The 19430-nt window shown below is 38.8% G+C and overlaps 1 protein-coding gene across 7 annotated transcripts in view; it reads left to right on the forward strand.

Moving 5' to 3' along the window:
• Nucleotides 1-19430, forward strand: part of FGD4 (FYVE, RhoGEF and PH domain containing 4) — a 195045-nt gene that overhangs the window by 125776 nt on the left and 49839 nt on the right. For 6 of the 7 annotated variants that reach the window (XR_008911933.1, XR_001624618.2, XM_001377269.5 and 3 more), the window contains exons 3-4: nucleotides 427-607; nucleotides 6588-7092. Coding sequence is in view for 4 of the 7 variants with exons in the window: in XM_001377269.5 (XP_001377306.3) it covers nucleotides 427-607; nucleotides 6588-7092 (686 nt within the window). In the remaining 3 variants the exon portion in view is untranslated. Of the gene's footprint in view, nucleotides 1-426; nucleotides 608-6587; nucleotides 7093-19430 lie in introns of those variants that run through there. The other variant, XM_016425544.2, reaches the window with a different exon arrangement.

Here is a 19430-nt window from a genome sequence, read left to right on the forward strand (position 1 = left end):
GTGGTTAGAGTGTTGACCCTTGAGTCAGGGGGACCTGAATACAAATCTGACCTCAGTTATTGGGTAATCCAGGGCAAGTCACTTAACCCTGTTTGCCTCAATTCCTTGTTTGTCAAATGAACTGGAGAAGGAAATGGCAGATCATTCCAGTGTCCTCACCAAGAACACCTCAAAAATGTGCACTGCTGGAAAATGACCAAACAACAATAACATTCAAAACTACAAAGTCACCTAAAAATATTAATGGAAATTTCCATTAACAGAGAGTAGAAGTTAACTGTTAAAATCCATTTGTCAAGCCCCCAACACATGATAAAGCAAACACTGCCTTAAAAAGCTCAAGGTTCTCCCTCTTTGTCCTCAGATTCACTGTTATTCCTGCTAAAGAACAAGTCACTGAAATAGAATTGTTATTTTTTTCTCCAGTGCCTCCAAAACCACTGCATCTGCAGAATTCACCTTCATCCAATCAATTCCAGACACCCAAGCATAAAACTTTTCCTAGTGTAAAACCAAGGATGGAGGAAGTTAAGCCTGTCCCTGCTTTTATCTCAAAAGAAAAACCCAGCAAAGTATCCGATCTAATCAGCCGCTTTGAAGGAGGCAGGTAAGTAAATGTTATTTTAAGAAAAAAGTAAGAAGAAATGTTCTCAAAGTGCACTTACAAATCAAATCAAATGACTGTGCTGTTAGGTAAGAGATTGTAGCTTATCCTAATGCTTATGTTGTTGGCATTATCTGTAGTGCATCATAGTAGAATTTTTTGTCTAATGTCCCTACCATTGATATAGCTGATCTCTTTGAAGTCACTTATGACTGAAATGATGACATGAACATAACTGTATTACTTACTAACTAAGATAGTCTTTGTCGGTGTCAATCATATAACAATTGCACCAAGTCTCCATTCCCTCGGCTCACAAGTTGATGCGTTACCTTATTCAGGGTCTCCCAGCTAGGTCAGATTTGAACCCAGGTCCTACTTGTCTCCAGGCCTGGTGCTCTATCCACTGAGCCACCAAGCTGGCCGAAGTACAAAATCATTTGTAGTATGTAGAGATCTAGTAATGCGAAGCCCCCTTCCTTCCCACTTTTTTTTTTTCATTTTCCCCCCTTTGGTTTCTTGATTCTTTGATCCTCCCAATGAAGTTTGTTAGTATTTTTTCCTGATCCTATAAAGTAATCTTTTGCTAGTTTTATTAGCAGTGACTCATCAGATTAGTGTGAATGCTATTGTCCTTTACATTATCTACTTAGCCTGTGCATGAACAATTAATGATTCTCTCATTATTTAGATCTGCCTGTTTATGTGTAAAGGGATGTTTTGTTGTTAAATTCATATAGTCTCTGTGTCATGGAAAGTAGATTTCTATGTGTTTTGTATGCCCTCTGGTTATTTCTTCTTTTAAAAATTCATGTTACCTTATTTATTTTTAATATTTCTAAAGATGTTGAATTTCAAATTCTTTTCCTGTCTTTTAACCCAACCCCACCAGTTGAGAAGATAATCACGGTGATATCAATTAGACGTGAAATCCTATAAGACATATTTCCATATTAGCCATGTTGCCAAAAAAGGCAAGAAAAACAAAGTGAAAAAAATTGTACTTCATTCAGAGTTCATCAGGTCTGGAGATGGATCTTATTTTTCATCATTAGTCCTTTGAAATTACCTTGAATTATCGTGTTGCTCACAGTAGCTAAGTCTTTCATGGTTGACCATTATTACAGCATTTCTGTTATGCCACAGTGTTCTCCTGGTTCTATTTACTCCACTTTACTTCAGTTCATCTAAGTGCCAATATTTCCTGAATCTTGGCATTTCTTACAGTACAGTAGTCTTCTCTTACACAGCATTTAACTTGTTCCTAATGGATGGCTCCTTGATTTCCAGTTCTTCGTCCCCACAAAAAGAGCTGCTATAAACATTTTTGTAGAAAATGGTCCTTTGGGGGATATGGATCTAGTAGTGGCATTGCTAAGTTTTATAGCTTTTTAAGCAGGGTTCCAAATTGTTCTCTAGAATGGTTGGACTAGTCCACAACTCTACCAATATAGTGCATTAGTGCCCCAATTTTTCCATGCCCCTTCCTTAACTATCCCTTAACTAGTCCGGTAGGGTGAGGTGGTACCGTAGAGTTGTTTTCATTTGCGTTTCTCTAATGAATAGGGATTTAGAGCATTTTTTCCTATAACTATAGCATTTTATTTCTTCATCTGAAGACTATCCCTTCATATCCTTTGACTAGTAATCAATAAGAGAGTGGCTCCCATTTTTATAAATTAGGCTTAGTTCTCTATGTAATCGAGAAATGAAGCCTTAATTAGAGATACTTGCTGTAAAATTTATTTTTCCAGTTTTCTGTTTTCCTTTTAGTCTGGACTGTATTGTTTTGTTTGTGTAAATCTTTTTCAATTAATGTAATCCCAATTATCCGTTACATCTTGTAATGTTCTCTAACTCTTGTATGGTCATTCTTCCCCAGTCCATATAGATCTGACAGGCCAACTATTCCATTATTCCTCTAAGTTGCTTATGATCGGATCTTTTACATCTAAATCTGTACCCATTTTGACCACATGTAGGTGGATGGTATAATATGTTGGTCTATGTCTAGTTTCTACCAAGTGGTTTTCCAGGTTTCCCAACAATTTTTGTCAAATAATGAGCTCTTGCCCCCCCTCCACCCCCCAATTTAAATCTTTTAGTTATAAAATAATGTGGTCATTTACCACTGTGTATATTGTGCATATAATTTATTCCTCTGATCTGCCTTTCCTTCTTAGCCATTACCAGATTGTTTTGATAATTACTGCTTTGTAATAAAGTTTAAAATCTGGTGTTGGTAGACTACCTTTCTTCACCTTTTTTTCATTGACTTGATGTTCTTGGCTTTTTTTTCCAGATGAATTTTCTCCCTTTCCCCCTTGGCTTCATAAAATAATTTAAAATATATTTTTAAATATTATTTTCATATAGTTCTTGGTTTTCTCTTGACAAGTATAGACTACCAAGTGTTTTATATGGTCTGCAATTATTTAAATGGAATTTCTTTTTCTAACTTTTCCTGATAGAAATTTTATTTAATTAATTAATTTAGAGTATTTTTCCATGATTGTAAGATTCATGTTCTTTCTCTCCCCTCTCAGAGCCCATGGGCAATTCCACTGGGTTTTACATGTGTCATTGATCAAGACCTACTTTCATATTATTGATATTTGTACTAGGGTGATCATTTAGAGTCTCCATCCCCAATCATGTCCCCCTCAACCCATGTGATCAAGCAGTTGTTTTTCTTCTGTGTTTCTGTTCCCACCATTCTTCCTGAATGTGGATAGCGTCTTTCTTATAAATCTCTCAGAATTGCCCTGGATCATTGCATTGCTGCTAGTAGAGAAGTCCATTACATTCGATTGTGCCACAGTGTATCAGTCTCTGTGTACAATGTTCTCCTGTTCTGCTCCTCTCACTCTGCATCACTTCCTGGAGGTCAATCCAGTTCCCATGGAATCCCTCTAGTTCATTATCCATCCCCAACAGATACCACACTTTCAGCCATTCCCCAATGGAAGGGCATCCCCTCATTTTCCAATTTTTGGCCACCACAAAGAGCGCAGCTATGAATATTCTTGTACAAGTCTTTTTCCTTATTATCTCTTTGGGGTATAAATCCAGCAGTGCTTTGACTAGATCAAAATCTGCCAGGATTTCTTGTTGGTCTTTGGTCCAAGGCTTTTTCTTCAAAGTTTTGCTGGGAGCTATTTTCACATCGTTATCTTCTGAGTTTATATCTTGTTCACATCTGCCACCATGCTATCTTTTTGTGGTCAAGTCCTAGTTTGATTTGACTTTCTAGGAACTGCACAAGAGTCATAAGCCAAAAGAATAACCTCTGGTCTTCTAAGGCAATTCTGAATGTAAGGATTTTTGTTTCATTTTGCTTTTTTTCCATGTATATACGAACCTTGTCTTTCAGTTCTTTCTCAGGGAGGGGGGTAGACATTCACAAGTTATTTTTCAAACATTAATTCTATAGCTGCACATAATGTCCTCTTGGTTCTACTCATCTAACTTTTCATAAGTTCACATAGGTCTTCCCATGTTTTTCTTTTTAATTAGACTATGCCTTATTTCTTATGACATAATAGTATTCTATCACAATTATACACCACAACTCATTTATACCTTTCCCAATTGGTGGGCATCCCTTCAATTTCCAGTTCTTTGCCACCCCAGAGAACTGCTATAAATAATTATATATATATATATATATCTTTTCCTTTTTTCCTTGATCCCACCTTGGAAAACAGACCCAGCAGTGATATTGCTGGATCTAAGGGCATAACTAGGTAAATTTTAAATTCCTCTCCAGAGTGGTTGGATAAGTGCACAGTTCCACCAGCAGTGCACTAGTGTCCCCTAAATGTAATTTTGAAATAAACCCAGAGCCTTCTAGGATGAATTCGAGTTCCTTCGGATATGAAAAAGAGAATTGATGGAGAACCGTGGCCAGGCTGGCCTGTTCCTTTTGAGATTTGTACTGGCACACTTTGATTAGAATTATATGTCTTTAAAAAGCCAATGTCTCTCTACAGAAAGCTTTCTTTATTTTCTATTTATTGAAGTTAGGGAAAGAAAATCTCTATTTGAGGAACTATGCTATAAATTAGGATTTATTTAAGCACATCCTAATTTATAGCACAGTTCCCTTTCACTATTGCTACAAACATAATAGTTGCTTAGCACCATCCCCACTCTCACCCCTTAGCCATGGTTCATTCCCCCCCCCCCCTTCTCCTGTTTCTAACATTAATCCTAATATAATAAAAAAGATAATCTGTGTGGAACTATTTCTTGTTGTGGTGACTGAGTACTATGGCTTGTGACTAGAGGGCTGCTAGGGAACCTGAAGCTGCCTAGTTATAATGGAGATAGATGAAGGGATGCTGCTAGAGAAAGAGATACGGCTAGAGAGGTTACTCTGGAGCTGCCTATTGATCACTAATGGCTAATAAATCAAACTATTTCCTACTCTCCACCCTTCACATCCTAGTCTTTCACCTGAAGCCCTCCTGCCACCCTTTCCCCTTCCCTGGTCTTAGTCAGCCACCTTCTATCTAAGAAACCCAGGGGCACTATTTCAGAGAAATATTCTTTACTCTTCTTTTCTCAGGTAAAGGGGTTTATTGGTAACAAACAGAATGGCGATTGAGGTGAGAGGGATGAGGTTTGTCCCTAATCTACAAGGAGAATTAGGAGGGTGTGGGAAATGTCAGTCTAGCCACAGCTGTGATACAGAGACAGCCAGAGAGATAGAGGACAAGTATCTTTCTTTTCTTCTTTCTTTAGTCAGATAATCTCTGCTTGAGTAATTCAAGTCCAGACTCTGTCAAAGGCCACAAAGATCTCTCTCTCTCTCTCTGCCTAGATCAGAAAAAGCCAGTCTCTTTTGATCAGGAACCCAGAGAAGAGGTTTCTCCCTTCTTGGTCAGTCACCCCCAGAGAGAGAAAATCCGTTCCTTCCCCTGGCCAGCTTCAACTGCCTCCTCCTGGGAACATTCCATTTGGAATCTTCACCTTGATTTTGCAGATCAGGTCCCCAGCTTGGTCTGCATGCCTGGCTTATCCTGCAAATCCTCTCTTTCTTCATGCCTCTTCCACACTAAGTAGTGACAGGGCAAATCCTGTCTTATTGATTTCACCAAATCCTTGGCTCCATTCTTAACCCCTTTATTCCTTTATTTTCACATCCCCTAGCTACTCTTGCTAGTCCCCACACTTCTTAGACCATCATACCAATTATTCATCTCTTGGTTTCCTTTAGACCTGATCCTGGCTCTTCTAGAGCTCCACACTAGGTTACTAGAGTCGCCACTGGTGTTTTGGATTTGGGACCTTTCTTTACTGCCCAGTGTGGAAAAGACATTATTGACACAGAGTTGATATTCACACTAGAATTGTCAATGCATCTTCCCAAAGATAGATTTTTATGTGTGTTACAAATGATTCCCGCATTATGGACACTTAATAAATGTTGAATTATATTGGTAAGTTCTTAGTACAGTATTACAATCAAGGATATTATAGGTTAAATAGGTTTTATGGGCTAACCTGGGAACCTAACCATCATATATAAGGTTTCAGATGACAGAATGGATCCTGAGTTTCAACCCGAAACAGAAACTAGGACTGATGCTCTCTGTTCAATAAAGTCTAGAAGTGAGCAATCATTATCTTATCTGAATAAATAATTAAATTGTGTACATTTTTTCTCATTTAAAGGTTTCACTTCATTTTTTTAGAAGATTTCCTAACTAGAACAAGAATTTACAACTCCCAAGAAATGCTTCAGAGTTCAGAGTTTAAAAATGAGTCTTGATTGGGAAGTTTAAGTGTGGTGTAAGGCCTTGATATTTTCTATCGATGTTCTCTGCTTAATGTTTTTGCAATTAGAAAGAAGAATGAAGGTCCTTGTGAAGTAAAGTTACCTGAATATCCATTTCTAACTAAAGCAAGCAAGCATATTTTTGTCTAGGATTTTTCCATTCCTAAGTTTTCATGCTTCCCTTGTATTCTGTCTTTTTAGCTCATCATCCAATTCTTCTGACTTGAAGAAGGAGCTTTCTGTTAGTCAGACGGTTTCTAAAGCTCAAGGAAGACATGGATTGACAACAGCCCTTCAGCCAAAACTCCTATCTCAACATCCACTACAGAAGCAGGAATCCAATACAGACCAAACTCAGGATGTACAGAAACACACAGCCAATGGTGTGATTGGAGCACAAAAAGAGATGGAATGTGAAGACAGTAAATTCCCCGCTGTTAGCCCTGATACTTCTAATCAGACTTTGGAACCATCCCTTCCGAATAGCTTGGCAAATGGAGAAAAGGACAGAACAGCTGCCAATTCCTCTTTCCCCACAACAGATATCTGCAAAGGAAGTGCTCTAAGTAGTTGTTGTAGGACTTCAAGTCGGAACCCCTTACTTTTGTTGGAGAAGGAGCACACGGAAATGAAACCTCCGGAAGAAGAAAAAGATGAAGAAAGCCCGCTTGAACTTGAGAAGCAGGATCTGTCCATAGAAACCAAGGTAATTCCCATCCTAGACATGGGCAATATCCTACTAAGGGATGAATCCATGATTCCGCTCTAAAGTTTTATTTCAGGATATCCTGCAATTGTCATTCTTACATCACCAAAGAATATTGCTCAAAGTTGGACGGCCAGTGGGTAGGTAACTCATATGCGTGCCGCTCCTATCCCCTTAAAGGGATATCATGGAGAAGTGCATTCTGGTAGTATCTTGTTTGATTCCAAGAGCCAGAACATTGAGATAAATTGACCTGTCTGAAGGCAAGAAGAAAACATGATTGTATGGCGTAGATGTTGGATTGATAGATAGTGTCTGTGGAATGGGATTTAGGTGGTTGCTTCCTTCAATGAATTTCTGTCCAATGGGGGAGATAGCGTTCCTGAAAAAAATCAAATATCACTTGCAACATTATGTTATTTCCAAAATCTGATTATGGAAACATTGAAGGCACCCAGATGGACAAACAGAACTCCAACATCTTTGTCAGCGTGTTCTAATTAATATTGGACTCGTGTCCTATTTTAATACCTCTTTTTTAGTATCAAAATAAGCCGTATGAGTTCCTGGGGGCTGGGCTAGGGGAATACAAGTTGGAATAGGTCTGACCAAACAGAAAAGGCTTTTGCACATGGACTTCATAATCAATTACGCTCCTGCCCTTTGAGGAAGAGGGTGGCTAAGTTCAGGAAGAACTGTCACGAAGTTAGCCATAAGACTTTTGCGTATACTAATTCATGAAGTTAGTCTATTAAGGCATAAAAGGATTTCAGCATAGGCAGACCTCAGAGATGCGAACCACATGAATTTTTTGCTTTCTCACAATATAATGTCTAGAAACCCAATGCACGTACCTTAATTAAATGTGTAAAGAATATTAGTAAATAATTATGATTATCCCTGAGTTCAGAGAAGTGGAATAGCATGCCTGAGGTAACAGAACTGGGATTGGAACCCAAGTATTTCTTATTTCAACTTGAGTACTCCATGACACTATCTCCTTTTCAAAGGATCTTACTATTTTGAGCTAGAAAGCTAGGGAAAACTGATGCTTGCTCGATGTCTCTTGGGTCGTAAGTTGAAGAGACAAAATTTGAGCCCTATTCCTACTTATGTGTCTGCCAACTTTTCACTGTATCACTTCAGGTGGTGGAAAATGTAGGTTTGGGCTGGATCATGCAGGGTGTTGAGTTCAACACTGAAGCTTTTGACTTTTCTATTTTGCAAAGTGATTGAAAAATGTTCTGTAATTGTGCCATTTTCTGGTGTCAAAATATTGCCACGTTGGCTTACCCTGAGGAAGCCAAAGAAGCCAACTGACTGGATTCTAGAGTAGAATGATGGGGTTGAAAGGATCTTTGATGGTTTTCTAAGTTGGATTTAAAGGCAGAGATGTGCCTCCTCCTCCTTAGCAGCAGAGCCATACTGTACTGTCAGCGCACAATCAGTCCGATGTTTATATGCCTCAGGGCATATATTTCTCCTTTGGTGTAGCAGCAAGTAGTAGGTAACGGGACAAAATAAGTGAAACCTCGTATAACAGGGTAACATTTCCAGAGGGCCTGATGTACATTCTCTTATTTAATCTTTACCACCACCCTATGAAGATGTACTAATGCTATTACTGCCTTTTTTTAAAAAAACCTGACCTGGGATTCATCCTCTTCCACTGAGGAAATTCCCTTTCCTAATCCATTTCAGCACCTGCTCAGTAATTTACTCTTGGAGAATTGCCTAGGACCCTGAGGGGTTAAGTGGCTTGCTCCAGGCCACACAGCCATGAGGAACTGGAACCCAGGACTGAGACCTCTATCTCCTAAACCATGCTTCTCTCTGTTTTTCAGGTGGGGCACCAAAGAATAAGTGACTTTCCCTTTGTTTCCTAGCTATTAAGTATTAGAAATATCATTTGAACTTGTCTTCTTCCCTTCAAGTCCTGCATGATGCATGACACCATGACGTCTTAAAAAGTCATGGTATCTCTGCTTATTAGCTTTAGCCCCTTGGCTATAGCTCTTAAAGAGCAGCTCAGGAAATTACTAGGACGGTGCTCTTGGTCGTGTACCGAATCCAGGGGAGCCAAGAAGTCACAGAAGAATAGTATATACAGTTCACTTCACATTTGGTTTTGCTTTTGTGTGAGTAGTTTTTTTTTTAATACTGAAATCCTTTATGGTTCTACCTACTGGCCTTAGTTAGGAAAAACCATGTGCCAAATATTCATATTAACTCGGCATTTTCAAAAACTGTTCATTTGGTTTGTGGGAAATCGTTTCATCATGTTTTGTTTTGTTTGTTGCATGAATGGCGCCAGATGATCATTGCAGGTGCTTGGGTGCTATAATTTATCGAAGAACATTATGCTAACCTGAGCAGAATCCATTTTGCCCAGACTCCTATCCTTTAAAGATCATCTTCCATTGTATAAAAGTTGGGGATGAGTAGGTGAAAATCATGAAGAAGGTTTCAAGATTATGTCACTCTTAAGTCACACATCTTTTAAAAAAGTTTCATTAAATAAAAATCCACCTTCTTCCCCTCTCTGTGAATTGAAAAAGAAAACCCTGATAATGAATACAAGCAATCAAGTAAAACGAATTGTCGCCTCTGCTTTGTCCAAAAGACTGTGTCTTGATGTGTCCTTGGAATCCGCCTACCTCTTTGCCAAGATATTGGTTGCTTGTTTCATCATGAGTCCTTGAATCATGGTTGGCCATTACATTGATCAGAATCCTTACGTATTTCAAAATTCTTGTCTACACTTCCGCTCTTATTTTATAGAATTGTGTTCACTCTGTATCCGTTCGCAGAAGTTTTCACAGTTTTCTCCACAACCATTTCCTCCATCACTTTTTATAACATCATAGTATTTCATATCACCAGTAACCCCCTTAATGTCCAACTCTTTGCCAGCTCAAAGACCTGCTGTAGGTATTTTTTAACATCCGGGTCCTTTTCCTCCTTTGAGCTCTTTGGGGCATAGAACTAGCACATCATCTCATTTGTAAACTTGTTTTGATGAAGCTTGCACAGAAATTCAAAGGGACTGAACAGCAGAGTAATAGAATGAATGCAACTGAGTGTAGGGTTGAATATTAAGATCTTCAATCAGAGCGTAAGGCTCTAGACAGGTCGTATTCTTGGCAAAGGCAAAAAGGAAAGACAAAATAGTCAGGACTCCAAACCCGCATTTTTCTTCTAGATATTGGTGTTCTCTGGCATTATCTTTTATCCTGATTGATGCAAGAAAACCTAAATGGATAATGTTTTAAATAAAGAAATGCGTGGGTGAAAATGAGTCACCATTGAAGAAGAGGACATAGCAAAGTGAATTTTACATCCTGATCTAGCAACAAATTGCTTGGAGGGATGCTAAACTGAACAGAACTCTGGGGACCTGGAAGCCCCTGGGATGATGAACTTAACCCTTTGTTTGCTCTGCCAATAAGTGTTCAAAGAAAAAATTACGGTCATAAACTCCTTTCATATTCAAGGGTTCTTACTAGGATCCTCTGATATTATAAAGATGATTGCTTTATAATAAAGAAGTTTACAATTATCAGGATAATTTTGATTATCTAGACATTTTTTGCTTAAGATCTTGATTAGTGTGAATTTTTTTGTATTTATTTGTGAGAAATTAGTGAATTAGTAGTTAATTTATTATATTACAAAACCAAATGTGGAAGAAAAATCCAATCTGTTTTTCTCCTCTTGGGACATTGGGGGGGTGTATTAGAAGACACATGGTATGTGTAGGAAGGGAGACATGAGTTTCTACAGCATAACTCTTGATTGAAATGATTATAGGACTCCTTTCTAAGCAAATTTTAGTTTTTCACTTACAGCAGCGTGCTCCAAAAGAACGACTACACACTAATCACACCTTTCCGGAGATTTCTTTTCCTCGGTTCTGAAACTGAGCAATAGCTATTTTATTAGACTGACTTTCCATACCACCTAATTCACATTTATGCATTTCAGCACATTGGTGGAAACAAGGACATCCTCGTTTATTAATTCCTGTTTGTGTCTTTCTTTAATGTTAATTAAATAGATGAAATTCTTAAATTAAATGAGAAATTCTACCCAACAGTAGTCCACATTTAAGGTTTGCAGCATGCTTTATTATATATATATGTCACCTCATTCAATCCTTACAACAGAACTCTTGAGATGCTCTGAAGAGGAAGAAGCTATTTAGCTTTCAAACAATGAACCCGTAGGCCCACCAAAGCTCTCCTCCATTAGGCATCAGAGGAATAAGAGAAAGTAGCCGTTGTCACCGATTCCTTGCTCAGGGGTCCGGAGGCAGCTGTTCATCCACCTGGTGACCCTAGAGTGCTCTCTTGTCTTCTTAGGGCGGGTATTCAGGAGGATGGACTTGGATTAATCATCACTCTAAAACTGTCCGCGCTGCCTCTTTGGCAGCCCCCTGTCTTCTCTCCTTTTCAATGAAACTTCAATGAGAACTGTACCTTTCCTGTCTCGGGTAGTGGGTGCTGCCTTACTGCTTTTTTCCTGTTCCAACTTTAGGCCCATTTCTTATTCAGCACAAAAGCTTAGGCTCAACAGTGGTTGTGAAAGTAAATCACTTTTCCTCTCTGCCCTTGTTTTCCTGGGTCCTGCATGACTTGTGGTTTTTTCAAAGGATCAGCGCCATGGAATTCTATGATTTGTATGCTGACAAGGAGATAGTTAAGCCATTGTACTGTGAAACAATATCTAGATATGGAAAATAAAGTTCACTCTTAGTTAGAATGTAGATGTTTGGTGCAAATCTCCTGAGGATTGCAGCTCCCGGTTGTACTCTTCTGTAGCATTCTAGAGTGATAACATGTGAATATCGCACCCCTTACCTTCTTCTGGCTCTGCTCCCAAACACACTATGACTTCTCGTATTCCTTCGAGACAGTGTCTTCTGATTTCCCTTGACTACAGTAGATGAGAGGAAATGGCATGAGCCATGTACGAAGCAGTCTTTATTGCCTTGTGCTTACCGGGTACCCAGTGCTGGCACTGCGGTTAACACATGAGGGATCCAAATCCAGAAGCAAACGTAGTTCCACTCCTCCCAGAACTCCCAGAGGAGACAACACACAGAGAGGAGTGGAAGATTGGGACACTGAAGCCACATGGGAGGAAGGGGAAGGGTAGACCGATGCGCCCTTTCCAGGAACATGGCCACGTTGCTTTGATCAGAGTTCTAAAGCTGCCCAAGTTTCCTCTTTCTGAAATGACAGCTGAGATAGAGATGCACAGGAAGGGGCTATTTTGGTTTCTGGGGAGAAATGTAGTTGGCAGGAAATGTGTTTTGGACATCCTAGATACCAGACACATCTATATTTACTTTATTCACTTAGGAACTTGGGATTGGTCAGGCAGGTTATAATGTTGTTAGAAATATGAATGATTTGGAAAATGGTGCAGCACATGCGTCTGTCATTTCCTCCACTCCCAACGAGGAGCAGCGGCTTTTAAAGGAAGTATGCTCTAGCCTTTATTTGTCCAGACTTCTGATTTTTTTCATGTATCAATCCATGGGAAAACTTTGTCTGCCTGTAACAACTTGTAGTCCTGGACAGAGAGTTCTTCATCTTTTTGGCCTCATGAACTCTTTTGGCACACGAGGGAAGCCTGTGGACTCGAGAATACCATTTCTAAAGGAACAGTTCATGGCCCTCTCTCTCCCCACCCCAATTACCGGATGAGAACGTTGATTATGTATTAGTAATAGGACTTGAACTGAGACCTTCCTGACTGCCCCATGATCTTGTGTCATACCTATTCTCTGGGTAAATATTTTAAATTATTGTCCATTTTTAGAGGGGAAAACCTTATTTCTCTATTTAAAATAGGATGATGATGTATGTAAAAGTGCTTTGAAAAGGTAAAGCATTATACAAATGGAAGTTATTTTCATTATTATTATTATTATATCCTTAACACATTTCTGTAAAAAAAAAATGAAGTTTTACTCATAAATTACTTTGCAGGAGCGTATAGTTGCCACTTTTTGCTTAACCCCTGTTGTCTAGCCTTGCTATACTTCTGCCTTAGAACCAGTGCAGAGTATTGATCCTAAGACAAAAGGTAAGAATTTTTAAAAACAAACTACTGGTTCAATCAAAGCTGACTCTCCCTGGCTAGATAGAAGGTTTCAGAACAGAACTGGGGATGACTGGCAGCTTACAGATTGGGAAGTAGTACTATCCCACAGGCATTGAACTCATTTTTGTAGCAATCAATAACGTCATGAAATTTAATACAAGGAAAAAAAACAATTTGTACTTAAAGATCTTGTATCGTATTTTCGAGATAGCCTAGGAGTTTAATTAGAGATGAAATAGAAATATTAGCTAGAGCATTCATTTTCCCCCAGAAGAATATCTTGTGTATTTTATTTTGCCTTAGAGTTATCAGACTTGTTTATGTATATAGAAAAAAGAAACTACACCTTTGGTGTCTCTTTTCTCTACCGTGCCTTTGTAACATAGGAAGAAATAGATTCCTTCATTTTAGAGTTCAGATGGGTCATATAGTCTGCAGAAAATATAGTCCAGCTTCCAAAAAGACCTTGCCTGTGTGCTTGACTTCAGTGGTTAAAAAAAGAAATCATACACTAAAAAAGGTCTATCATGTATTCCGATAAAGGAATATCACAGAATGATAATATGAAAATTTGATCATATGTAACAATTTCCAATTTACTCACATCAAACAATTTGACTGCCAAACTTCATAGGAAAAAACCTTGGTTTTCCAACAACAATATAAGAAGAAACCGATAACAATTTGTTAGTAGGGAAAGAGGATACACAATTGTGAGGAAACCAGGGAGAAAGAGGCTGGTCAACAGTATGAAAGGCCCAGGTCAAGAAGAATGAGCTTTGGAAAAAGCCCACTGGACCTGGCAATTAAGAGCTCAATGGCAACTTTTGCCAGAGCAGTTTCTGTAGAATGAAACCAGTAGCTTGATTTAGAGTATTAAGAAATGATCAAGAGGAGAGGAAGTGGAGACACTCACTTCTTGTAGACGGCTTTATCAAGGATTTTAGCCCCAAATGGCAGAAGAGATGGAGGACAATAGTTGGGGAGGATGGAAGGCTGAAGTGGGGGTTTTGTTTTGTTTTTTTAAGAGCAAGGGAGGATGGGCATGTTTGCAGGCAGTAGGAAAGAAGTCAGTTGACAGGAAGGAAATGAAAATAAGTAAGAGTGGGAAAGACAGGGGGACAATCATTTGGAGGAGATTGGATCCTACATGCAAGTAAAGAGGGTTTGCCTTGATAAGGAGTAGGGTTACCTCTTGATGTAAGATAGGAGTGAAGGAGGAGATAGTGGAAGAAGGCATATGAGTGATATGAGATGAGGAAGAAGAGAGAAGAGGGAGCTCATGGCGAATTACCTGAAGTTTTCAGTAAAATTTGAGGCTACATTCTCAGACAAGATGGTGGAAGGAGGAAAGGCCATGTGAGGTTTGAGGAGAGATGAAAAACTTTAGGAGAATTGTTATGGAAAGTGACATCATGATCATATGAAGTGAATTGCTGAGGGAAGGTGTAGAGGGTGTTCCATGAGCAAAGGCCCCTTTGAAGTTTTGTAACATAAATTTGTAATGGGCCCATTCACCATGGTTCCATGACTTTCTTCACCCTTGTTTAGGTGCACATGCAGAGAACCAAAGGCAGTGGATGGTGAGGGTAATCCATGGCCGAGTCTTGGCAGCACACCATTGGAAAAAATGATAAGGCTTATAAGGACTCAAAAGAAGAGTGTAAAGTTGAATTCACCATCGGGTCAATATGGGGAGAAGAAGAGAGTGGCTGGTGCAAGGGTGATGGACCAGGAGAGAAGTGAGGGATTGAAGTATGAGGTCAAGGTGTGGATGATAAGTGGAGTTCAGTAAGGGAAGACGGAGATATGGAAACTGGGAAAGTAGGGTCAGATGAGGGATTCTCCGAATTATTGAATGTGGACATGATACATTTGTGAGTAATGTCAAGTTTAAGGGAATGGCCATCCGTGTGTGTGGCTCCAGTGAGGTGGAAGAGAGTAGGTTATGGAGCATGGGTAGATTGAAGAACTGAGTGATTAGGATGTCTGAGGGAGAGTCATATTATGTTGAAGTATCCTAGCAAGAGTTGGAAAAGAGAGAAAAAATGTTAGCCAGATACTGAACTCATTGGAGAAGGAAGGGGAGAGGCCTATAGACAGCAGCTACCAGGATTTTGATGGGGGGCCTAAAAGGAAGAGGTGTTGCTCAATGTTGGATGTGAAGGAAGAACCTGAAAGTGGAATATTCTACCTCCCCCCCACCTTGACCACTGAGCTGAAAGGAATGAAAAAGGGTATAGCCAATACTGGAAAAGGTGGCCAGAGAGGCTGTGCCATCAGAGGGGAGCCAGGGCTCAAGTGATTGGTAGAAAACTGAAGTTTGTTGCCTAGGGAATAGGCATTCCAGAGGACACAATGGAAGTGGAGTGAGAGCATGGAATCAACTGGTAGAAGATGAGGAATGACCTCAAGGTTTCAGAATCATTAGGATGTGCAGGGTCTGACCAGATAGAGAAGGTACCACCTCTTCCCAGTGGAAGTGAGAGATCAGCCAAGCTAGGCCCACATGCAACAGGAGTTAGAATACGGCCAAATAAAACCAGTTTTAGAATGGCTGTTCCTGGTCCAAGGTCTCCTTCCAAAGCAGTTCACTTTCACAGTATCCCGATTCTCTCAGAAGAGGCTGCCCAAGTTCTCCATGTAGAGAGATACCATTTCAGGAGTTCTGTGTATATGCAGAATATTTATGAGCTAATGAGAGCAAGAATACTACATATCAGAATTGAAGGTATACTTTCAAAGTAATTCTAAGCATGTTTGTAAGGGGCAGTTTAGTGGATAGAGAGCAAGGCCTGGAGATAGGAGGTCCTGGGTTCAAATGTAGCCTCATTTACGGCCTAGCTGTGTAACCTTGAGCAAGTCCCCAATTGCCTAGGCCTAACCACTCTTCTGCCTTGGAACTGATATTAGTATCTAATTTAAGACAAGTTTTGTTTTTAATTTTTTTAACTAATTAATTAATTAAAAATTTTTAGGTTTTCTTTGATTGGATGTTTTAGAATATTTTTCCATGCTTACAAGACTCATGTTCTTTCCCTCCCCTGCCCTCACCCCCTTCCCATATCTGATGTTTAATTCCACTGGGTTTAACATGTGTCACTGATCAAGACCTATTTCAACTAATTAATTTAGAATGTTTTTTCCATGGTTACATGATTCATGTTCTTTTCTTCCCCTCCCCCTCCCAGAGCTGACAAGCAATCCCACTGGGTTATATGTGTATCGTTCAAAACTCATTTCCATATTATTAATATTTGTAATAAGAATGATCATTTAAAGTCAACATCCCCAATCCTATCCCCATAGAACCACATGATCAATTCTATGTTTTTCTTCTGCATTTCTAGTATATGTGCTGCTGAAGCAAGCACATTTCTTCTGTATTTCTGCTCCCACAGTTCTTTCTCAAGTCCCTCAGAATTGCTGCTAGAAGAGAAATCAGTTACACTCGATTGTGCTACAATGTATCCATCTTTGTGTACAATGTTCTCCTGGTTCTGCTCCTTTCGCTCTGCATCAGTTCCTGGAGGTCTTCCAGTTCACATGGAATCCCTCCAGTTCATCATTCCTTTGAGCACAATAGTATTCCATCACCAACATATACCACAGTTTGTTCAGCCATTCCCCAAATGAAGGGCATCCCCTTGTTTTCCAATTTTTGGCCACCACAAAGAGTGCAGCTGTGAATATTCTTGTACAGGTCTTTTTCCTTATTATCTCTTTGGGGTGCAAACCCAGCAGTGGCATAACTGGATTAAAGGGCAGACAGTCTTTTTAAGCACTTTGGGCATAATTTCTAATTGCCCTCCAGAATGGTTGAATCGATTCACAACTCCACCAGCACAGAAGGTTATACTTTGGTAAAAGCAATGCTTATACTCACAGACTTTCTGACTATATGCTTTGGGCAAAAACCATGGCTAGTTAGGAGGAATAATTTTTAAGAACCAGTGATATGTTCCTGTATCTAATGCTTTCTTGAGCATTTTTGCATCTATTTTCACAATAGAAAATGTTTAATAATTATCTTCCTTAGTTTTATGCTTGCCCAATTTTAAAATCTGTATCACATGGTTTACTAAAAAGTATTGAGTACTGTTCATTACTTCTGTGAGACTGATGAATATCTATGTAATTTAAAAATTAAATCATATTTATTAATATAGAAATTATATTAATTTTTTACAATTAAAAATCATATATTTATTCTTTGAAAGAATTCACAAGTGAATGCTTGGGCCACGGTTGTGTCCCCCTGATGAAATTCTTTATTGGGTCTACTTAAATTACTAAATTTCTACTGTGGCAAATTTTGGTAATTGGTATTTTTACATAAGGATCTACTTTGTTCCCATTTTGCAAATTGTGACTGAGCAATATTCCTTAATGACGCTCACAATTCCTTCTGTTTCTTGGAATCTGTCTCTCACATTTGCATTTTTCCCCAAACTGCATTTCCCCTTCTTTTTTAGAACAATGTCTGCTGAAGTTTGCAACTACATTTTTTCTTAAAAAAGAAATAAGCAAACAAATCTTACTTCTATTTATTAATTACTTCTATTAATTAATTACTCTTTCATCTTTAAAATTCATTTTCTTATCTTAATTTTACATTCTCTCTCATTTTTACTGTCTTTTAGCCTGTTTCATTTCTCCCTATGCATAAACTTAATTTCTCATTTTTCTTATTTAATGCACAAAGTAATAAATTCAAATATGCTTATTTTTTTCATAGAGCAGCAGAAAATACCTCCCTCAACTTAATACTCAGAAGGAAAGCATTTGAAGAATTCCCTCCAAAAACAAACACAAGGTGTCCCCCCCCCCATTGTTGCTATTTTACTTAGAATAAGAAATGCTGACAATTAGAACAGAACAGGAAAAGGGGTTTGAGACATTCACATTAATATTCAAAATGCAGATGGCATAGGAAGGGAAGAGCTATCTTACACAGAAATTGAACTGAAACAGCAACAGTCCACGAGTTCTTGGGATTTAAGATTAACTCGCAAAAAGTCCATTTCATCCTTGGCAGTAAACACTTACAAAGCATTTAGAACTGTGAATGGTAAAAAGAAAAAAACTACACACTTGAGAAGTAGCCAACCTAAGAATGCATGTGACACACAAATAAGTCAGCAATTCAGATGATCATTTATGAAATAAAATGAAACCTACAATAACTGAAGGAACATTCATTATTCATGTGTGGAAGAAATAAAAAATAAGCTTCCAAAGTTAATAATTCACATACTTACAGGAAAACCAGTTAAACTAGCCAAATATTTCTGTAAAAACTGGATAATAAATTTATGTGGAAACAGGCCAAAACAGCAAAGATTTTTGCTTCGTAAAGTTGAAGAAAATGGTCTTTTATTCATCCTTTTTAAAATATTACAAATCTCCAAAACTCTCAGGGACTAGGGAAGAAAATGGAGAAACGGGTCAGGTCGAAGTGTCAGTAATTGGTTAGCCCATTAGGAAGAAGTGGATTGAGGCTTATCCATTTCACATCAGTGGAACACACATTAATTGAATTCTACCTAAAGAGAGCAACAAAACAAAAAAGCCACCCAAAATATGGATAGAACGCAATGGTTTCTTTTTTTCAGTTGCTGAAAGGTGATGACTCCCCCATCAAGCAGTTGTTAGTGCCTAGATAGACGTGTTTAATTATTCTAATAGTTACATAGAACTGTGATCTCGTGCGATTTAATGTGTTCTAGGTTCTCAGGGGCTGTCTTGCCTTCTTATGTGTTATCTCCAGTGCTTGGCAAAACACCAAGCCAGAAGATGTAAGCCCAGTTCATTCTGTACTCTTCCCATACTTGCCTCTCGTGTATGGCTCTTTTCCATGGCTTCACTCAAGTTTATTGGATGGAGTTCACCCAATGTTCTGACAACATCCTTGATTTCTCCCGACATGATGAGTTTACCAGTGAACGTTGTAACCGCCCACCTGGCATTTCCCACCCTCACTTCGTGATTGGTCCATCTTACTTTCCTAACACACATTTCCTGGGTGGCATTTTTTACTCTTGTTCTTTCAAGTTTGTTAAATGGTATTTCCTGTTCACGTGTCTGGGTGAGATTCATTTTTCATTCTTTGGAAACTTGTATTCATTCCATTATCCCTGCTATGCAACAGGACCTGAATAATACTGGCGTTAGAAGGATGGGTCTTTGTTTTCAGGAGAAGCTTGGAGTCCTCAAAGGAGCTTTGC

The sequence above is a fragment of the Monodelphis domestica genome, chromosome 5 (genome assembly GCF_027887165.1).
Source record: "Monodelphis domestica isolate mMonDom1 chromosome 5, mMonDom1.pri, whole genome shotgun sequence".
In the NCBI taxonomy this organism is placed as follows: domain Eukaryota; kingdom Metazoa; phylum Chordata; class Mammalia; order Didelphimorphia; family Didelphidae; genus Monodelphis; species Monodelphis domestica.